This window comes from Ambystoma mexicanum, chromosome 3p (genome assembly GCF_040938575.1).
Source record: "Ambystoma mexicanum isolate Mex_15411 chromosome 3p, UKY_AmexF1_1, whole genome shotgun sequence".
In the NCBI taxonomy this organism is placed as follows: domain Eukaryota; kingdom Metazoa; phylum Chordata; class Amphibia; order Caudata; family Ambystomatidae; genus Ambystoma; species Ambystoma mexicanum.
Window position 1 is genome coordinate 159073764 of NC_090925.1, and position 22181 is coordinate 159095944.

The following is a 22181-nucleotide window of genomic DNA, read 5'->3' on the forward strand; positions in this document are numbered from 1 at the left end:
TGCTTTGTTACTAATAAGAATGTGTGCTTTAGAGTACCTCAATAACTGAGTTCACTGTGTTTGCAAACCCCTCGGATAACAACAAAAAATGGTTTCTCTATGCTTACCCCCCTCTCTTCCCAACACCCCGGTCGCCTTTTACAAGTGCTCTCTCCTTCCGCTATCCTTCTACTTCCTCTAAACTTTCCTTTTCTAAATTTGCTGATTTCTTGACCTACAAGATCTCTTCCTCCTGCTCATCCTTTTACATTCACCATGCCCCCCCACTCCTGCTCCATCTCATGCACCTTCTTCTGCTCCTACTTTCCTGGCATTCTCTGATCCTGATACTGCCTTCTTCCTTGCTCAACCTGAAGTGGGAGAATGGGAAAACAAGCTCCCACCAATCTCATCAAGACCATGGCCTAGACTAGAGGATCACGGCCCAGGCACCCCCCACGGGAACAGTTCATCTATCTACCAGATGACATGTTCCTGAACCAGGGTATTTTAAGAGTATGCCCACCAGCCTGTCCGACTCAAGCCGACACCTGCGGCATGGATGAACTCGACTAAGACAACAGCCACAAGTATCCACATCGTTAGAGATGCCATAACGACCTAGCCAACTGCCAAGAACACACGTGCCACCATGCACACTGGTCACTCACACACCAACCTACATGAAGAACATATTCAGTGCTATGACGTAGGTGACTGACACACCCATTGACGTGCATCGTTGTTATTTTTCACATAGGCCTTTTATAGTAATGCAGAAACGCAAGACGCCTGAAGAGCTCGTGTATATGCTTGCTGACGCTTCTCCCACCACTCGCCCTGTGACGACACCATCATGTATACCTAACACTGCTTGTGACGCCATGTCAACCTGCAATCTCCATACAATGGATTATGTATCACCACCCATGAACTAGGCCCGAGTAGGACGCAAGCAAGAGCCTCACCATGAAAATCCTCTCAGAGCAAGAATAAAAGTGCTGATCATGCAGAAGGAGCCCCAGTGTGTTGCGAAGATTTGATTAATAAGTGTTGATAGACGAGTAAGCGGTAACGGGACAGGCACGAGGGCCGTCCTCTACCACGTCACAGAAGCAGGGTGGGTGGAGCCAGAAGGCACCACGTGCGGTTGTTCGTAGACACGGATTGGTCCAGATCGTGGGCACCTGCAGGTAGATGAGGGTCCCTATTGATCAAGGAGTTGAAACTCGATAGATAGATGATGTTTTCCTGTAGGAGGTAGCTAGATTGTTGCCAAGTACGGAAGATAATTGGCTGGTTACACACCCCAGCGTGCGCAGTCCGATTATAAGAGTGTATTGTTGGTTACCTTGTTCCGGGCGTAACAAGAGGACAGCTGTGGGGTTAACTGGGACAAGAAGTTAAAACTTATTACGCGTTCTCTTGATGTCGAAAGATCCTACCGGTGATATTTGAAAGAGGTTGGTGACGTCACCCGTAGGGCCTTCATAGGACACCTTAACCACACCGCGTTGTTTGAGGGGTGGTAGGAGAGTAAGCAGAGGATAGGGGCGGCACAACAGAGGTGGGGAGGCCGCGTACGGAGAACGTCGGCCACCCCCAAATACGGGAAGGGTGAAAAGGGGGAAGTGACCGTGCACAGAGAACGCCGGCCACGCTGGGTAAGGTGGAAGAAAGAGGGGAGTGGAAAAGGTGGGGCGGCTGTACAAGCACGTCACACAGGGCACGCAGCTGCAGGGGGCTTTGTGTGCCGTGGACGCAGGGGGCCGTACCAACGGTATCAAAGGAAGAAAACAAACAGAGGAAAAGGACTGTATACTTGTAATTGTTCTACTTGATTGGGGACTTTCGACTGTCCGCTAAAAGTAAAACAATCTACGGGGCCAGGAAACGACGGTGGTGCTGAGGGGAATTAAAACCACAGTATAACCATGTCATATGGGTCGGGATCTGGGGGGTGGGGGTAAACTTTGACTACCCCCCCTCCAACATATTTGCAAAACGCTGTCAACCCACAGGGAAAAACGTATCAAATATAGCATAGAATGGACACAAGGAACAGACAACAAAATGACGACACCATGGCCGCCTAACGGCAGTTTTGAACCGTATGTCCAACACTCACTGCTGACGCACATACCCCAACACGTACAAAGGGAAGAAGTTGGCACATAACGTGGAGGTGTTTAAGTTGTGGAGGATGTTCCAGGGATCCCGGCCAGGACCAACCAGAATGTTCACCGTGGAAGGGACAGCAGAAGATAAGGGGAGCGAAGAAACAAAGGAGGGGAAGGAGATTAAGGAGGAAGAAGGGAACGGGGAAACGGCGACCAGTAATGCACAGTGCGCAGAAAGGGACAGGAAGGAAAATGAAACGTCTGGTAATGGACATGAAGTAGAAGTAAAGGGGGAAGGGTTAGAAGGCATGCCCCTAGCAAAGGTAGTGAAGGAGGAAGGTGGGTTATATCCTGCGACGGAGTTACGAGAAGCAGCAAGGCAACAACTGACGGCAGCTGAGGGGTACTCAAACCCCGTATACAGCCCTCCACCATATACCGCTACAGGTAGATACTAGAGGGGGGAGGAGGTGAAGAGCACGGTGGGTTCGAGTTCCACTCGCCCTGTGATGACACCATGTATACCTAACACTGCTTGTGACGCCATGTCAACCCGCAATCTCCATACAATGGATTATGTATCGCCACCCATGAACTAGGCCCGAGTAGGCCGCAAGCAAGAACCTCACCATGAAAATCCTCTCAGAGCAAGAGTACAAGTGCTGATCATGCAGAACGAGCCCCAGCGAGAGCTCACAGCCAAGGCCACGATGTTGCAACTCGCATGCTACCAGCCCGGTGCCAAGGTTACACCTGTAAAAAAGCCAAGACCACAGAAACGAAATACAAATCTAATGTGCAGGATTCTGCTCCAGCTATGTCTCTCCACACATGACCAAGCCGATCTGACAAGGTGCCAGACCCATGAGAACACAGGGGGGCTCATCACTGACGTCCGTAATATTAGCCAATCACCAGGGGTCCCCTTGTAGCAATTTTCAAGTATCTAATAGTAGGGACAGCCCAAGTATACCACCTGACTCATCCTTAACCACTAACATCCTTCTCCATGTGTACCCTACACTCACCCTACCACTCGGTTAACCAATCCAGAGTGGCAATAGGTTTTTTGTTAACTTTCCCAGGTGACGCAGATAGCGCATCATATTGCCGTAAAGAGGGCCTGCAAGCCCCACTAAGAGTGAGAGTCTGGACAGATGCGTATGATCCGAGACCCATCCCTGCCGTTGTTATAATAAACAGCAGAACCACCTTGCTCCTTGTGTGTGTCTCATACTCCTTTTGGGAAACACGGGAGGAGTTGGGGCTTCCCAGCCCGGAGGTCCGCGGATGGCTCTGCCGGCCCCGGGATAATCACCCCGACAAACCTCATCCCACACCCTCTCCCCTGACCCTATTCCCCCCATCCTGTTAATCTATCCTTCCTTAATGATCAGTCTTTCCTAACATACCACTATCATCCTTATTCTTAAAAAAACCTTCTTTGCCCCTGCATTGCTTTATAATTTCCGTCCGATCTCTCGTCATCCTTTTCTCGCTAAACTCCTTTCAAGAGCCGTCCACTTCCAAATCCCATCACACCTGAGCCTGCACTCCTCGCTCCCCTTAATCCGTGCTGGTTTTCACCCCACACACTGTACTGATAACTACTCAGCAATTCTCTCCTTGCTGCCCAGCACAATGAATCTTCATTTATTTGTATTCTATTGGATCTCTCTGTGGCCTTTGACAGTGTCGATCACCGCCCCCTCCTTTCAGCCTTTGCTGCTTTGGGATTCCCTCAGCAATTCTCTCCTCGCTGCTCAGCACAGTGAATCTTCATTTATTCGTATTCTACTGGATCTCTCTGTGGCCTTTGACAGTGTCGATCACCGCCCCCTCCTTTCAGCCTTTGCTGCTTTGGGATTCCCTCAGCAATTCTCTCCTCGCTGCTCAGCACAGTGAATCTTCATTTATTCGTATTCTACGGGATCTCTCTGTGGCCTTTGACAGTGTTGATCACCGCCCCTCCTCTCAGCCTTTGCTGCTTTGGGATTCCCTGGCTCTGTCACCCACTGGTTCCACTCTTATCTCTCTGACCGCACTTATTTGATTTCTCGGGACTGTCGCACTTCTTCCCGTCATTCTCTCCTTTACAATGTCCCCCAAGGTTCTGACCTAGGTCCCCTGCTTTTTTCTGTCTATACTATTCGTCTCTTGTTCTTCTCATCCCAGATGTTGTTCTCCTTCAGTGCCTTCTCTCCGATTCCTTCCTTCTCTGCTTGTCTTTCTGCTGTCCAATACTGGATGTCATCCCGCTTTCTACATCGCAACCCCTCCAAAACAGAGATCCTCTTCTTTCCATGCCTTCCCCCTCCCGGGCTCTTTTTAGTTGTTTTTTTTTTTTTTTTTTGTTTTACCCCTTCATTGGTACCTTTTTCTTCCCTGGCACATAATCTTGGTGCCACCTCCAGTTCAGACTGGAAGAGCTCTTTTCCGGTGCTTTTCTCGCTTTGGATTTCAACTATAAATAAAGAGGGCAGTATCGGATATGTGTTCTGACATGTCTCTCTTTTTTTTTTTATCAGTAAAGCATTTAAATTAGAAGACAATTGTTGTTAGATGGCTGTACACGCATCAGTGAGTGGCCAGTTGGCAGTGGATGTTAGTGCAAGTTTTGGGTAATTAGAAATGGGAGGTGTGCATCAAAAGCTCCATGGTGTGTGACACAATGAGAACACGCAGGTCCACAAAATGTGCATTATCTTTTACTGTGTGTCTTTAAGTCTAAATAGTGCTGTTTGTTAGGAAAGATTTCGTAATTGTAGGTAATTTTCCTTCCATATGGCAACCCCTAAACTTTTTGCTGTTGTTTTTCACCTTGTTCTTGACTTTGCCAGAGAAGTGCAGCCTTCTGCCGCGCTCCTCTGGGCTTTCGCTCCTTTCTTACGGGGAAACTGACATGCCCTTAAGACAGTCAGTACCGGGGAACGCTGTTTCCTGTAGTTTCTTTTATCATGTTGCGGCTTTCGTGCAACATGACACAAGAGGGCACTGTAAGCTAAGTTACTGCTCTCTTGGGTCTCTAGCCTTCTACGGGCCCTAGATACTCGTTTAGGATGGTATTTGATCGGTGCAAGTAATTCAGGGACGGGACTGGTGGCAGCGATCGTTTCTTTGTATTTTGAGCTCCTTTTGGCGTTCTAAGCACGTTTTCTTTGCTTAACCCAAAATGGTGGCCTGGCTCACAAAATGGCCAGACCACGAGGCTCCTTTGTCCTGTCCGCTGACCGTCTTGCTCCCTTCACCTTCCATGGGTCGAGCCGACCTGGGGACTTCCTTATTTGGGCATGTACTTTCCCGCGAAACACAGATGCTTTCGCGGGCTTCTACATGTCTTGTGTGTACCTCCAGGGTGTGGGCTGGGATGTCTGGTCCCAATACACATCCTGGGTGCCAGAGAGTCTAGGGTGGTGTGAATGCCTGGGACCACCGTGGTCCGTGATTGGTCCACGAATGGTGTGTGTGTTGATGAGCGGATCTCCCATTGGGTCCCCTCCGTTTTGGCGCGAAGGGAACCATGGATAAGAGGGGGCTGGAAACACCACACCATGTCGATCTCCTGAGTTCTCACGAACGAAGGAATACAGGAGCCAAGTATCCTGCAACCAAGAGGCTGGACCGAGGAATCGCTGGTGACCCGCTGAAGGACTCCTCCTTTGCACTGCTGTCGTCCTGTGAAACCCTTTCCTCCTTTGATCGAACCAGAAGGCCTGTACTGGTGCTTCGACCTTTGGAATAGCAGGAACAGCTATTCTCGGCAACTTCATCATCTCCTGCCAGTAAGCCTTTGGAAGCGTCTCTGGGCCATCCAGTTGACTGACCAGCTTACACGGGAGTCCTGCTCTGTAAATGGCGCCAGGTTGTGTAGTATCTCGAGTCCTTGTCACTCTCCCACGCTTCGTACACTTGGCGTTCCCAGGTCTGAAGGGAGGAGTGTACATTTGGCTCGGATACACACGGCCGCTCCGTTGTCCTGCTGCGGCAACAAACTGTGCAGGTTTCTTCGATTGGGACGTCTTTTTGCTCTACACGACGACGAGGCATTCCTGGCTATTCTGAACCTGCCAGCTGCTGAAACTGACGTGGAGAAGCCTGGGTCTGCTTGCATCGGGGACCGGTGAGTAGCATAGCTAGGATCTGGTCGCCCTCCTGCAGTATCCCATTGCTTTTCCCCGCTGTGTAAAACAGCACCCTTTTGTCCGTACTCGCGCTCTGCTTCTGCTCCCTGTGGAGGCTGTGCTTGAGTCGCGGAACCTGTTCTTCTTCTGTTGTGCACTAACCCAAACGGCCTGACTTCCTCCGAAGAGCTTCTCCTTTTGCCCGTTGGCACCAGCACGTGCAGGTACTTTGAGCACAAGGCTCCACTCTTCGCAGGGCTCGGACTTCCATCTAGTTAGGTGCCTCTGAAGGCGAACTGAGTCTAAAGCATTATCGCACTGCCTGTTTTCCTTCCCTTTCAGGTGGACTACACATTCCGTGCATATAACGCTTGCGACTGTCGTATTTGTATATATATTGTGATGATATGGTATGTGTTGGTTTAATATTGTGATACTGTGATTTTCTCGCTACGGTCGTTGTTTTAAAGGCCTTAAAATAAATGTGTATACATTTTTGATATACCACCTGTTTGGAGTAGTTTGTAAGTGATCTTGCTTTGTGTGCTCATTGCGGGCTTTCAGTCACCCTCACCCCTCTTGAGACCTAGTCTTGACCGCCGCGATCGCTACCTTGATTGGTCTGGCTCGTCCAGAGGTTACCCTGTTCCAAGTAATTAGGTTGGCCTTCTGAACTTCTGCGCCACCAGGAGTTCAGAAATCCGTCTTAACACTGTTACACTGATTTTGAAGTGGAGACAGCGCACTCTTGAGTGGTTACACCCATACATAGTTTCATAGAGTGGAAAGCAGGCGTCAAAGCCTTGCCAAGGAAGGAAGGAAGGAAGGAAGGAAGGAAAGCTCTGTGGCAACGCGAGGGTCTTGGAAGCAAGACCACTCTGAGCAAACACAGGTTTAAATCCCACACCTGCGATTGGAAAAAAAACAAAAACAAGCGTATTATAAATAACCTACCCTTCCACAATGAAACTAGCACCTAGATACCTACGGGTTATGTGCACTGTAAATAAATGCATAAATAAAATGAGCGCAAACAGGTCCGAAGATGCCTCAAAGAGCCGGTGAGTCAACCCAAGCAAATAGGGGACCCTGGGACATTTCAGCAACCGCACCAAACACAAACTGTAAACATTAAAGAAGCAGAAACAGAGACCTTAAAGAGACTGATTGCAAATCAAGTTGGCATATTGAAAATACGGACCCCAGCTATATATGAGTGCTTGGAATGCAAATATGGGGGGAACCCAGAGCGAATGTTGAATCAACCAGATGTACAATACTCAAGAAGATATATGCAATTATGGAATTAAAAGAGGAACTGTTACCTGTGACTATTTGAAGTCCTGGCAGGCAAGTACACCTGGCAGGTACAAGTGCATGAGAAGACCTGACAATGCAGTATTCCAGGCAGTTGCAAATCTACAGGAAGTCCAAAGAAAGGATATACAACTGTGTTGCTGAGCAAGGAGGAACTTTCGAAAGAAGTAGAACCACAAGGCTAAGTAGACTTGTAACTAACAGGATTGTTGTGGGCCAAGAAAGACACAAAGAGCTGTTAGACTAAGAATCGTTGGCATTGAGGAAGATCCAGGGGAAGGAGATCGCCCACTGAAACCAAGGTTCTTTTACCTTGGAGAACTTTTATGTTGGAGCTGTTCTATTTTCCTTTATGAACTCTTTTTGCAATCACCAGGTTAAAGATGTTTCCCTTTTCACCTTATAGTTTGAGTTGTAGTGTGCGGGTCAGGATGGAACGTTTGGACATGAGGACAGTTTTGATTATGACATCCTGACACAGACAGATCCTTAGTTTTCGTTTTTTATGTAGGGAAATTCCTCTTAGAGCAGGGTCACAGAGGCCTTTTCCCAACTTAATTTTTGTGTTAATAAAAGTCTTTAAACAAAAACATGACAACTTTGTGTCCGACTTTCATTTCTGACTCCTCGCAACTGCCTTGGGGGGGGGGGGCGAAGTTCAAGGTATGTGAAAAGTGTCTTAAAGGTTAGAGAGCATGTGTGCATTTGGCCAAGAGGAAGTTGGGTGGGATGGGCAGGCCCCAATTGCTACCATTGTCAATTCGGGATGTGGATGAGTGCTGTTAGGTTGTCAGAGTGTGCAAGTGCAGGAGATTCGTTATGTGTCCAGTAAGACCAGATTTTTGTGGTGGGACTTGGCTGCATTCTGATGGCAGAGATGTTGTGTTTTTGACTGGTGTATGGAGACGAACGTGTGCAGGTAAGCAGCCGTGCCTGCGGCCATCGTCCTACAAAGTGGTGTGTACTACATGCCCTTCAGCCCCAATTGGGTCTTTGCATTCAATGTGGCCAGGGAGTCTATTCATCAGATCCGCACGAATGTATACTCTACAATGCTCTGGAGATATCCTGGGGAGGCAAACGGTGTAATTGGCCTATGTGTTGAGGGTATGCATGAAGTGACAGGTTTGTCAGGTTGCAGATGGGAAGAGCCAGGTTTTGAGGGCCTTCTGGAAGGGGAAGTGGTCCTCTATGCGGCGGATGCAGAGTGGGAGTGTGGGAGCTTGGACAGAGAAAGTCTTTGCAGCGCAGGGGCTGCATTTAAGATGTGTACCCCTGAACCAAAACTATGATGATCATAAGTAGCCCATGATGGTGGCAGATAAACAGTAAAATAAAGCTATGCCTGTCTTTAGGCATGGTGCGTGGCACTACCTGCGATCATGGCAGCCACATCCAATTTGATATCACATGCATCAGCTCTGCTGTGGAATGTGATGTGTATTCTGGCCAGACGGGCTGAGACTGCCAAAGGATATGACAGGAACCTGAATGGTCATGCCTCTTCTTTTATCTCTTTGTGAGGTTAGGTTAAGATTCCACCAGAGACAGCCACTCACCAGGCAGCTGTCCTAGGCCTAAGCATCAAAGGAACACTCCCATTCAAAGGGAGTAGGGCTGGGCGAAATTGTTCAATTCTGTTTTGCCTGCCGCAGAAGTGAAATCTGAAAGATTTCGATCTATTTCGCTGAAATCCATCATCACTGTATTTTGAAAAGCAGAGCGCGAAGTTTCTCGTGCCATCTCGCAACCTGAAACGACACACACAAAGTTTCTTGTGCTGCTGCATGAAACTAGCATGAATTGAAAAGGGCAGCACAAAGTTTCTCGTACCACAACAGAGTGAATCGAAAAGAGTGACATGAAGTTTCTCGTGCTGCAACCTTCAACTAGTATGAATCTAAAATAAGCCAGTGCAAAATTTCTCATGCCACTGCACAAAACTACTATGGGTCAAAAAAGACCTTCACGCAGTTTTTCGTGTCGCTTCACGAAACTAACATGGAAACGAAACACCCCGCTCTGCGACACCCACCACTTCTTTGATACACTCTGTAACAACAACTGAGATGTATTTACTGGACCTCTCTTGGCACAGTTGTATTTTCTAAAGCCCTCAACCGCTGAGCTAAAGAAGGATCAGTCAAAGGCAGAGAAGAGCTCTGCTCTTTGTCCACTCCCAGTGCACATTGGGGGTGAGATTTTCTGTGGACCATGACCTGCCATGCTGCACCAGAATCTCCCAGTGATGGGAGAGCAGACCCTGGAAGGACTCATGCTTTCCTTGTGCTCCTCAATTCGGTCTCGAAGCACCTGGAGGACCAGATCTGCTAAGGTTCCTTGTTCCGCCACTTCAAACCGGTCGGTCGACCATCAAAGTGAATTCAACACCATTGACAGAGGGATTCTGCTGGTGCTACTTTCAGGCACTCTTCGAAACCTTCAAACAATTGCTTGCACATAGAGCTGACTGGACGCTGCACCGTGCCCTCGCTAAGAACAGCATCTGCTAGGCTCAAATCAACCACTCGGCACCAGGACCCAACTTGAACTGCTGGAGAGTCACTTGCTGACTCAAAACCGGCATTACACCCCGACTCGGCCCGACTCACCCCTCAAACTTCTGCTTTGTCAAACTGCACATCGGAACAATTTCTGACAAACAGTGCCCGTCAACTCCAACCGCTGGTCCGTCAATCATTGACCCTTTCCGGCGGTTACAACCTGACTCGGCCAGACCTCGAAGAGATCCTGGAGAGTGCCCCGACCTGCATTGCCAAAAGCTGCCCTCAAGCTACACTGAGCTACTGCATTAGGGCCTGCTCAATGCCTGCTTGCATCCCAGGAGATCCACCATGCTTGAACTGAACTTGATCGACTTGGATCGCTGCTCGAAGCCGGGTTCAATGCCCTCGACCTACCAAAGAACCGAAGCGAGGTACTGTTGACCAGCAATTGCCCCCTGGTCCATTTCAGACCTGGAGACTGGCTGGGTCACTTTTGGACCTTGTTTTACACAAAGACATATCCTTTTAGTGGTTAATAATTTGCCGATCACCCCTGTATTCATACTCTGAGTGCACATATATTCTCTGTGCTTTCTGCAGGGGTGGGTTTTGTGCAGTTTGTTCTAGGCTGTTCTTTTGCAGATGGTGTGTTTTAAAAGCATTTCTATTTTTATGTAACCTTATTAGACATTCCCTTTATTTAGGAGTGTTATGCTTCGCTATTTTGGTTGCTAATGAATTACGATAAAACCCCTCTTAAGAGCATAGCCTTCCTTCTGCCCATGTTACTACAAAAGGTGAAGGAGGTATATCTCCTTACTGTGCTGTTTTTACCTTCATGATTGCATTCATGATTGTGTTGGCTCCAGGTTTGTAGCAGTGTGAGGGCTGAGGGGGCGTGTTAGCCTCTACTCATCTTTGTACTTCTGCAATGCAGAATCCAATTTGTCACAACCGCGGCAAAGGTTTTTCAGTATTAGGCTTCCATGAAGCAAATCTACGCATTCTGGGAGTTGTAGTCTTTTTTTCTGTTTGGTTTCATTTGCATAAACCTACCAGAAACTATGATTTTAATTGTTTTGCCTCTAAAACCGCAAATTCACAAGAAATTGAGGTTAATCCTCTTACACTTAGCGGGTACAACTGGGTGCAGATGCAGGGGACAGTGGTATTCTAGTGATTTACACAGAGAAGTGTGTTCATGATGTGCTTTCACTGCTGGAGCACAGTTCCCGAGGTTTCATCATCCAGTATTATCTGCCTTGCCCTAGTACACCAGGCCTATTTCCCAACCTCTAGTTTTTCTTTTAAAATTGTATCCTGCAGATGTTTTCCATTCTGCATTCATAATACATTACAGTTTCTCTTTGTGTGGATGGATGATTCCATGCTCAGACCAAAATGTTAGTCCAATCTCTATTTTGGCAATTTTTAGGTCTGGCTGCAGCGAGCTTCACTGGCTACCTGGGAGAGCTAATGTAGCTTCATAAAGAGAGGGGTCCTGATGTAGTAAGCTGCTAGGTCATGGTTGACCTGTGCACAGCAGAAGCCATTTACAAAGGCCATTGGAGCGGTCTATGTTTGGGGGACATTCGTGAATGAAGTCCTTTGAAAAGCATGTTTCGAATGGATTGTGTCCTCCCACGTATTCCTCATTTTATGATAACTCGTTATCTCCAGCTTCACTGCTTTGGAAAAAGAAATTCTCGGCAGAGGGCACTGTGCTCGAGGTTGTGGCGTCGATTGTCCCTCGACGGACTCTGTAGTCTGTCGACGTCACTGATGGTATAAATAGCTCGAGCCGCACCCATTGCTACAGTTCCGTTTGTCCGATCGCTTCGCTATCGAGAAAAGCGCGCTTCAGATTTTCTGTGAAGAAAATGTTGTCATCTTTGACTCCTTCGACACCCAAGACTGGGTTCAAGAAGTGCGTAGATTGGGGATCAAAAATGTCGATCATGGATCCTCACCGGCTTTGTCTTTGGTGTCTCGGTTCCAGTCACCGGACCGATGACTGTGGTTCCTGCCAATCCATGACTGAGAAAGCTCTTCGTGAGAGGAGAGGTAAACTGTCGGTGGGGAGGGAAGCCTCTAAGAAGGCCCTGTCCAAAAAACATAAGAAGGCGACTTATTCGAAGGAATAGGATCACCATAGGCACGCCAAGAGATCTCGAACTAGGAGTAGATCGAGACACTCTTCCTCATCGTCCAAAAAAATGAAGAGGAAACCTAGATCTCCCTCATCATCATCATCTTCAGAGTCGACCGAAGAAATTCGATATCCGACAAAATCGGATTCTCCCTGAAAATAGGAAGAATTTCGTAAAAAGATGATGGAGATATTCGAGAATGCGGCCCTGACCCCCTCGAAGGAACCTCGGAAAAGCCATACCCCTAAAGTCGCTCCATTGGACAACAAATGGAAGTCCAAGACTTTCATGGTAAAGACCAGTAGTGTCGAGGATACTCGAAAAACTCGATTCAACGCCAAGTCGTCGAGGACTCTTCGAGAGTCGAGCACCTCTCCGTTGCCATACAAAAAAAATAAGTCGTCAAAGGCTTTGCCGATTTCATCGTTGGCGTCGACCGTTTCGGAACCGAAACCAAAAACAACCTTGACGCCTGTGTCGCAGTCATCTTCGAAGTCATCGAAGATTCCTTCAACAACTTCGAAGGATTTATCTATTCCTTCGACGCGTATGGTAGAGGAAGAAAGGAGATTCACTTCATTGCCCAGGTCAGACTTTTTAAAGTCCATGTCCTCAATGTATGAGGAATCTGGCTCAGAGGAAGACAAAGTTACTCATTTTGGAGTTTCATATGGCACAAAGCAAGTTCCTGAGGAACACCTTGATCAAGAATCAAAAATGAGAGTCCTGAGTGACACTCTACATTCTGCCAGTGGAAGTGACACCTCCCCAGAATTAGAGTTTGCCACAACTGATCCTGCAGAGCATGCAGATGCTGGGTACAGGAGTCTGCATATATGGGTTGGGGGTAACACTTCACCCGTTTTTGAACAGGATGACATGACAGATATAATTGTCAGAGGTCCTCAAAAAGATCCAGTTCCCCCCTTTCACAGGGCTCTTCAGAGGACGGTGTAGAAAAACTGGGAAAAACCTGAGAGCATTGCTGATGCCGATAATACTTTTCCCAAGAAATACAGACCAGCAGGAAGGGATCCTGAATATTTAAATAAGCATCCGACTCCAGAAAGTCTAGTCATTCAGGCAGCATCCACATCAAGCCAGACTGCATATCCCACTATCCCTCCAGATAGAGAGGATAAAAAAGTTGATGCATGGGCATGTAAAGTTTTCACGTCAGGCAGTATGGCCCTTAAATCGTCAAATGTCACCTGTACCCTAGCCAGGTCTACCCAAACCCTGTGGGACTGTATTTCGGCGGCAGCTGATCATATTCCAGAAGGTGAGGAAAGGGAAGGGTTCCTGAATATAGTCAAAGACGGGACGGAGGCAATGGGGGAATGTCTCCAGTCTGGACTGGATACTGCTGATAGTATCAGCAGATCCATGGCTGCAAGCGTTGTGCTACGCAGATTTGCGTGGTTGAGGAAGTCGGGGTTTGCACCAGATGTGCAAGCAGACTCCTTAACCTGCCCTTTGATGGCTTGAGGCTGTTTGGCAGCAAGGCTGATGAAAGCCTATTAAAAACCTCAGACCTCGAAAGCGGCAGCTAAATCACTTAGCGCCTCTATGCACCAGCCTCTAAAACCCTATTCCGGCTCATCTTCCTGGAGGGGTCGTTTTTTCGTTACTACTCCTCATTTAGTAGAGGAAGAGGACAGGCTTCTCAAAGGGGCAAAAGAAACTTCCCTCGTGGAGCACGGGGAAGAGGTGCAAAATCAGCCTCAGGAGCGGCATCTGTACCCTCAGCCACTCCTGCAGCCGCCTCCAAATCCCTCTGAGACCTTGTTACACAAAACACCAGTGGGAGGCAGGATCTCTAAGCATCTGAAGGAATGGCAGGGCATTACCTCAGATGCTTGGGCATTGGAAACTGTAGCCCAAGGTTACTGCCTTCCCTTTCTAAAAAGGCCTCAGAATCACCCACCGGGAGCCAACTCCGTCAAAATTCCAGATCCGCTCCTATTGCAGGAAATTTTAACCCTGATGGAGAAAGGTGCCATAGAACAGGTACCTCTAGCGGAGAGGAACAGGGGTTGGTACTCCCCATATTTTCTCATTCCAAAAAAGGACAGAGGACTGAGACTTATCTTGGACTTCAGAAACTTGAACAAGTTCCTCAGGAAGGACAAGTTCAAGATGGTGACTCTTTCGCAGATCCTTCAGGCTCTCCAACTCCAGGATTGGTTGGTATCATTGGACCATCAGGAAGCTTACTTTCATGTGCCAATCCATCCAGAGCACAGAAAGTACCTGAGGTTAGTGTTTGGCAATTCTCATTATCAGTTTCGAGTTCTGCGATTCGGGTTGACTTCCGCCCCGAGGGTTTTCCCCAAACTGTTGGCGGTTGTGGCAGCGAGTCTCAGGAGAGGAGGTATTCACATATATCTGACCTGGATGACTGGTTGATCAGAGCAAGTTCTCCAAAACAAGCTCAGGAACATCTTTTGATCACCTGCCACTTCCTACACAGACTGGGCTTTTCCCTCAATTTCAAGAAGTCCCATATGATACCATCCCAAAAGCTCCAGTTTATCAGAGCAGTCTTGGATACTTCCTCGGGGAAAAGCCTCGCCTCCTGAAGTGAGAGCTCTCCACATCCAGCAGATGGTAACAAAGTTCCATAATGCCCAACGTCTACCGGCCTTCGTTTTTCTCAAGTTGCTCGGCCTCATGGCATCCTGCATTTTCCTAGTACCAGAGGCCAGGTTGAGAATGAGATCCCTTCAATGGGCACTCAGAACTCAGTGGTCACAGTTCTCTGGGAATATGTCAGATCTTCTGCAAGTCCCGAGCGCAGTTGCTCAGGATCTTCTATGGTGGGCTTGAAACGACAACATTCTCAAGGGAGAATCTTTTTGGCAACCATGGCCGGAGATAACAGTAGTGACGGATGCCTCACTCACGGGGTGGGGAGCACTCACCAACGATCTGACAATCAGCGGTCGTTGGTCTCCATCGGAGTCCAACTACACATCAACCTTTTGGAGCTGAGGGCAATCAGACTAGCGCTAAGGCCATTCTGACCTCTGTACAGGGAAAGAATGTCCTGATAATGACGGACAATACAGTGGCCATGTACTACCTCAACAACAGAGGAGGGTGTAGGGTCACTACCACTGTTCAGAGAGGCAATGCAGCTCTGGTTCTGGGCAATACAAGAAGGAATCTCTCCATCAGCAATTCACCTAGCTGGAGAGAGGAACACAGCGGCAGATGGTCTGAGCAGGCAGAGCAGTTTCCCACGAGTGGGAGTTGGCTCAGGAAGTCCTTCTGGAAATCTTTGCCCTTTGGGGAACCCCTCAAGTGGATCTGTTCACCACCACGATCAACCAGAAGTGCGATCAGTACTGCTCAAGGGAATTTCCTCAAAGAGGATCTCTGGGAGACGCATTCGTAGTGGAGTGGAAGTTTCCACAACTGTATGTGTTTCCCCCAGTCCCTGTGATTCCTCAAGTAATCAGGAGGTTGAGAAAGTTCAGGAAAACCATGATCCTAATTGCCCTGGATTGGGTCAGGAGGACGTGGTACCCGGACCTTCTGGACATGTCCATCTGCCCTCCAATACGTCTTCCACAAAGAGGATCTTCTCTCGCAAGAGGAAGGTCGAGTTCTCCATCCAGAGGTCAAGACACTCAACCTTCACGCATGGTTTCTGAGAGGTTGAGATCCAAGGCTTGGGATCTTCCGGATGACGTAATGGAAGTCTTGCTTTCGGCCAGAAGGCCAGCAACAAAATCTTTGTACCGCTGGAACAGGTTTAGTAACTGGTGATAAGGATGTGGACCCTTTTCGATGTGGCACCCCAATGGTGCTTTCCTTCCTATTACATCTAGCCAATCTGGGGCACCAGATAGGAAAAATCAAAGGATACCTTGCTGAGCTGTCCATTTTCAAGCGCACCTCGGAAGAGGTTCCATATTTCAAAATACCATTAATCATTCAATTCTTAAAAGGGCTTACTAACGTATACCCTCCAGTACCTTTTCATGTCCCAACTTGGGATTAAAATTTAGCTCTAAAATGTGTGACTTGCATACCTTTTGAGCCTCTGCACTCCTGTCCATTGAGGCTTTTAACACTAAAAACTGTTCTTCTTGTGGCCCTATCATCAGCCCGCAGGGTTAGTGAACTTCAGGCTCTCTCATGCAAACCACCATATACTATTTTTTTTTTTATAAGGATAAGGTAGTCCTTAAAGGTAAACCTTCATTTTTACCAAAGGTAGTTTCGGACTTCCATTTGTCACAAAAATAGTAATACCAACTTTTGATCCTCCTCCTCATTTGGGCAAGGAAGAGGAGAGACTGCATAGACTAGATCCCAAGAGGGTTTTTACATCTCAAGGATGTGTAAATTACGACAAGATGACCAACTGTTTGTGGGTTATACTGGTCATAAACTGGGCTTATCAGTAACAAAACAGAGCATATCATGCTGGATCATTTTAGCCACAATTGAATGCTACAGATTGGCGGGAAGAGACCCACCAGATGGGCTTCGAGCCCATTCTACAAGAGGAATGGCTACTTCTGCTGCTCTAAAGAGGGGAGTCCCAGCAGCAGATATTTGTGCAGCTACAACTTGTAAAACTATGCATACTTTAATCAATCATTACTGCTTGGATACTGCCTCCTCCAATGAGGGGTTATTTGCCAAGGCAGTTCTGCATTCTGTTCATGAAAACCGTAATTAGTACTTCCACCTCCAAAATTGCCACTGCTGTGGGAGTCTGTCATAAGATGAGGAATACGTGGGAGGACACAATCCATTCATTCGAAGAACAAGTTACTTACCAACTGTAACGTTCTTTTGACTGGACGTTCCTCCCACGTATTCCTCATCGACCCTCCCATCCTACCCCACAGTACAGTTTACGTTTTCTTACACTTTCCTCTCACAAAGAGTGCATCAGTTATGGGGCATGCCTGGGTGTTCCTCCTACATGTTTACTCGAAAAAAAACAGAACTGAAGCAACGGGCGCGGCTCGAGCTATTTATACCATCGGTGACGTTGACAGACTACGGAGTCCGTCGAGGGACAATCGACGCCAGGACCTCGAGCATAGCACCCTCTGGCGAGAATTTTTTTTTTTCAGAAGCAGCGAAGCTGGAGATAATGAGTTATCATAAGATGAGGAATATGTGGGAGGCACATCCAGTCGAAAGAACGTTACAGTTGGTAAGTAACTTGTTCTTTGTTTCCATGTTGCTTGGTACGTTGAAGCGTTTTTCACTTTTGGCATGCATTTCGTTGTGTTTCGTTTCCTTATTTAGATTTGGAATTGCTTATGGTTTGTACATTTTTGTGTATCCAAATACATTTGAATAAGTGGATACAAAAATTTAAGTTTAAAAGGCATTATTATGACAAAATAAATAATGTCAAATCAAAATAAATTGTACAAAGAGCACGCTCATTTGAGAGCAGTGTGATCCACTAATACCATACCGTCATGCAACGCAGTGTCTTCCATGCCAATGGAGTCTGATGGGGCCAGTCTTTGCTCTGTTTACTCTGTGTGCTTGGGTGCAAGCGCAGCCGCAGATTTCCTGCCACGCAGGTGGGCTGCAGAGCGCCCCTAAAGCCAGGTCCTCACACTGCATACACGTTTACACTGGGGTCTGCATGTGAAGTACACAGCGGCATGCAGAACGAAATGCAGCCATGCATTGCACAGGGCATAAGTCCTGCCAGGTGCTGGGTTTAGCATTTCTTTCTTCGTCTGAACACGCTTCTCAGTGGCGCTGACCTTTGCCCTGACAACCTCGCCCTTCAGCCCGCACCTCCACTGGTGAGTTCGTAATGCAGCCCGTGACCAACGCAGGGTGCTTCCATGAAACCAGAGGAAAGGTGCAACCTGTCTGCAGTTGTAGCTTTAGGCACTGCAGTCAATGACCTCAGCACGGCCAGACCCGCCCCACTTCCACGCCCCATTTCTGCTGACTTTAAAGCCAGCGAGAGGGTGATTGAGTGTGTTAGAGTGGCAATGGAGTGTGAGATTGAACGTGAAGGGAACATGTGAGTATGGAATTATGCCAGAGAGTGGGGAGGGGAATACATGTGAAGGGGGGTATAGAAAGGGAGAGACAATGGAAGACCGGTTGGGAGTGAGAAAGTGTGAGGACTAGTTAAAGGCAGAGCAGGGGGGAAATTGTTAAATTCCGTTCCCCCAGCCCAGCTGATTTTGATCAGTTTTGCCGCAATCCGCTGTTCCGCCGGCCCTGGGTATCAAAAAGAGCAGCGCAATGTTTCTCATGCCGTTGCACAAGCCTAGCATGGTTCGAAAAGAGCTGCACACAATTTCTCATGTCGCTGCGTGAACCTACCACAAATCGAACAAAAAAAGTGCAAAGTTGTTAATGTCGCTGCATGAACCTACCAAGAAACGAACAAAAAAACGTGCAAAGTTGTTAATGTCGCTGCGTGAACATACCACGAATCGAACAAAAAAAGTGCAAAGTTTCTCATGCCGCAACGCAAAACTAGTACGGATCTAAAATAAGCCTGCATGAAGATTCTTGTGTTGTGAACATATCACAGATCGAAAAAAGACCTGCACAAAGTTTCTCAAGTCGCTGCTATTGCGAATTGAAAAACCACACAAAGTTTCTTGTGGAACTACAAAACTATCATGGATCAGGAAAAAAAGACCTGTACAAAGTTTCTTGTTGCGCTACACGAAGCTAACCCCACACTCCACGCGAAAGCTCGCAACATTTCAGTGGCGGTGGAACCGTACTGGTGATTTCACGGAACAGACGGAAGCGGATTCCAGTGCGGATTCCACACTTTGCTTTGCAGGTGAAAGTTTTGCTCACTCCTAGAGAGAGGGGAAGAGTGTGGTAACAGATAACTGGAGACTGGGGACCGTAGGGAGTGAGAGTAGGCGGCACAACGGACAGACTAGGTGGCAGTAACTGATCAAACAGTATTTTAGGCCTTGCAGCTGCAGGGCAGACATTTGCACACAGTGATAGATGGCCGGGGTGTGCAGAGTAACACCTGCACAGGTGTCCAGCTGCAAAATAACACGTTGGCCTGAACAGTCAAAAAAGGTTCTGTTACTCAGAAGTTATGCATGTTAGATATGTTCTACCACAAAAGAGCTGTTATTTGCTCACAACAATTCTCATGGGTGCAGCAGCAGACCAGGGATTCCAGTAGTACCCCCGCCCCACCCCCTTATCCCGCACCAGGGTAGGTCTACAGGCCACATGGGCCTTCTACATTCATGATCATTATATCACACGTGCCTCAGTGTGCATGACCTTCTCCTGGACAATGCATTGGGTCTAATCGCCAATGTGTGTGCTGATCACAAAGCGACTCACATCACTCACTTCCGCACACAGCCGGGGAAAGTGTGCACACAAACATTAATTTGCTGCGCTCAGAAAACTATAATTAGAGGGACCATTGCTAGCCACGGTGACGATCACGGCTCGCTACTTGAGGTCAGAACTGTGTGCAGCATTGGCAGTGCATGGGCGAGGGTTAAAGGAGAGCGAAGCCTTCCACTGCCGGATATCATTCCATGAGACTGATCTTCAGCCATTCAACTGATTTGGGTAATCTTCCTATGCCTGTCTCAGAAATCGTATTATTATCCTCCACGTTATCACTTCCTCCCTCCCACCTCCCCACGCCACTGTCAGTTTTAGCGGATTGGGCCATTTCCCGCTTCGTTCTTCCTCCCCCCCCACACACAATTGGGCTACCAAATTCCAGTGTGCGCCTGGGAGAAATGGGTGTGTGCAAGTTGGGCGTTTTGGGTATACTATTGGCGTCATTTCAAAAGCAAGAGCACGCATGGGCACAGGAAATAGGTCTGGCTTTGCAAAGGTATAAGACAAGCCCGACTGACTGGCTTTGCCCACCCTACTTATGAATGAGGACTCGAGCCTTGCTTAAGTCAAATATCTGGCTCTGGCTCGGCCTTAGGGACCCTGCTAATCAAGAGCCAAACAAGAGCCGAGCCAGACATTAATTGCACTGTCCTTGACAGAGGTGAGAGCTGGGAGGAGGTAAAAACAAGGGGTGGACGGGGAGATGATTAAGAAAGAAAAGAAGAATTGGAGGGCGTAGGGAGGACCGAGCAAGATGAGGCAAGGAGGGAGAACAGATAAGAGGGAGACAAATAAAGTGAGCGAGCAGAGACTAAGGAGAAAATGAGGATAAAGCAGGACTTTTAATTTGTTGAAAAATTTGCTGAGATGGAGATGTACTTAAGTTGACTCTGTGTCATGTGAGTCAATTTCTCTTGAAATGACACTAGGGTCACTGGTGCCCCTAGCAGTGATCACCCACTTACATAAACACATGGAGTATCCCAATATCACATGCAGTGTTTGTGGAGCCCACTAACACCAATATTTCTGCAATGCATGGAAAAAAATGGGGGCGTCAGCCTCCTTTAGAAACGGCAGTCTACTAAATGTAGACCACACAAACGTCTCACAGTGAAAAAACCTTAAAGAATTATTTTTTACAGTGCAGCTATTTCTGATTTCCCTTTTCCCATTGCATGAACTAGGCAGACTAAGCTGTACATTGGGGAAATGGGCAAAGGACATTGTAGGCAGCCACGTGCAAGGCTGTGAAGTTAAAAAGTCGTAAAATATCTACTATCCACCACCCGTCAGTGAAACATAACCTGCTCTGTCGGTGAATGTATGCACTTGTAAGGAGGTCAGGATAGCTCGATGGGTTTAGCACTTAGTGCAAGCATCTGTAACCCATAGTCACACATTAAAATCCCAGCCCTTTGTCCTTGAGAGGCTGACAACATGAGTGTCGTTCAATTTGAAGTAATACAATAGAATATTCCAGCACTCAGAAGAGGGGTGAATCTAGCCCGAAGTGCTGAAAAAGTGATGTTTCTCTATCACCCAGACACCTTCCTGTCTCCCTTTGAGCTGACTTGCAGGATTATTAAAAAGCAGCCTTTTTATTACATAGTTTAATCATAACAGTAACTTTATATTTTATTGCGTCACTCTTGTTATTTACTAAATAGCAGGCTGCCTAATTTGCATGCCTTTTTTCCGAACATTCATCCGTCTTCAGTTTCTACATATATCTCACCCCGTGGAAGTTGAAATGAGGATCCCCTGACCGCAGCCTCAGTGACCCTCTTTTGGTGGCTCTGAGGGCTCTTGATTCACTTACAGTTCAATGACCCCTTCATTACTCTGGCCCTTCAGCATATTCCTTGAGGCCTGTGCCTGCATGAATGTATTGGCCTCACTGTGAGATTAGTCTGGGAGTGCCTGAGTGATTTCATAGACACGAATGGGTGACATTTGGGTCGAGTTAGATGAGGGGATAGTCACCCCTGCCCCCGCCCCCCCCAGATATGTAGCATATTAGAATGGGTGCAGCGTCCGCAAAGAGCCTTGAACAGGATTACAACGGTGCATCAAAGTCAGATATTCTGCAATTTGCAGGTGCATTTTTAGGAAGTGTAAGTAACCCTGAGAAAATGACATCTGTCCCTGCAATGGGCCCACAATACCTGGGGTTCAGTCCAATCCCAAGCCTGGCCCAGAGATCCGCTCTGAATGTAGGTCTAATCTGTGAAGCTTCTGCAGGATGGTCATATTGGACCAGAGCACAGTAAGTGCACACGTCAGTCCACGTAATGGCAGGAGGGAGCCAGAGTTTATGGAGACCGTATTTTGCTAGGCAGGGCTGCTTTTTCAGGTCATGTAATGCCAGGAGGGAGCCAGAGTTTATGGAGGCCGTATTTTGCTAGGCAGGGCTGCTGTTCCCGTGCAGCTAGTCAATAGTAATGATGGAAGTTAAAGTCTTGAGATCTTAACGTTCAGCTCTGCCTAAAGATAATGAAACGCTACCATGTTTATAGCACATTAAGGTGATGATAAATACAACCAGCTTATTATGTTACTTCTCTTATTTACAAAATATTAGGCTGTCTATTTTACACACATTTTTACCAATGGCTTGGCTCGTGTTTTGGCTCT

The 22181-nt window shown here is 47.5% G+C and overlaps 1 protein-coding gene across 1 annotated transcript in view; it reads left to right on the forward strand.

Annotated features, from left to right (window-relative positions):
• Positions 1 to 12809: 12809 nt before the first annotated feature.
• The window catches only part of LOC138579836 (ovostatin-like), a 65539-nt gene continuing 56167 nt past the window's right edge, over positions 12810 to 22181 (forward strand). Inside the window, exon 1 of the mRNA XM_069650067.1 lies at positions 12810 to 13012. Within this exon, the coding sequence (XP_069506168.1) occupies positions 12810 to 13012 (203 nt within the window). The remainder of the gene's footprint in view (positions 13013 to 22181) is intronic.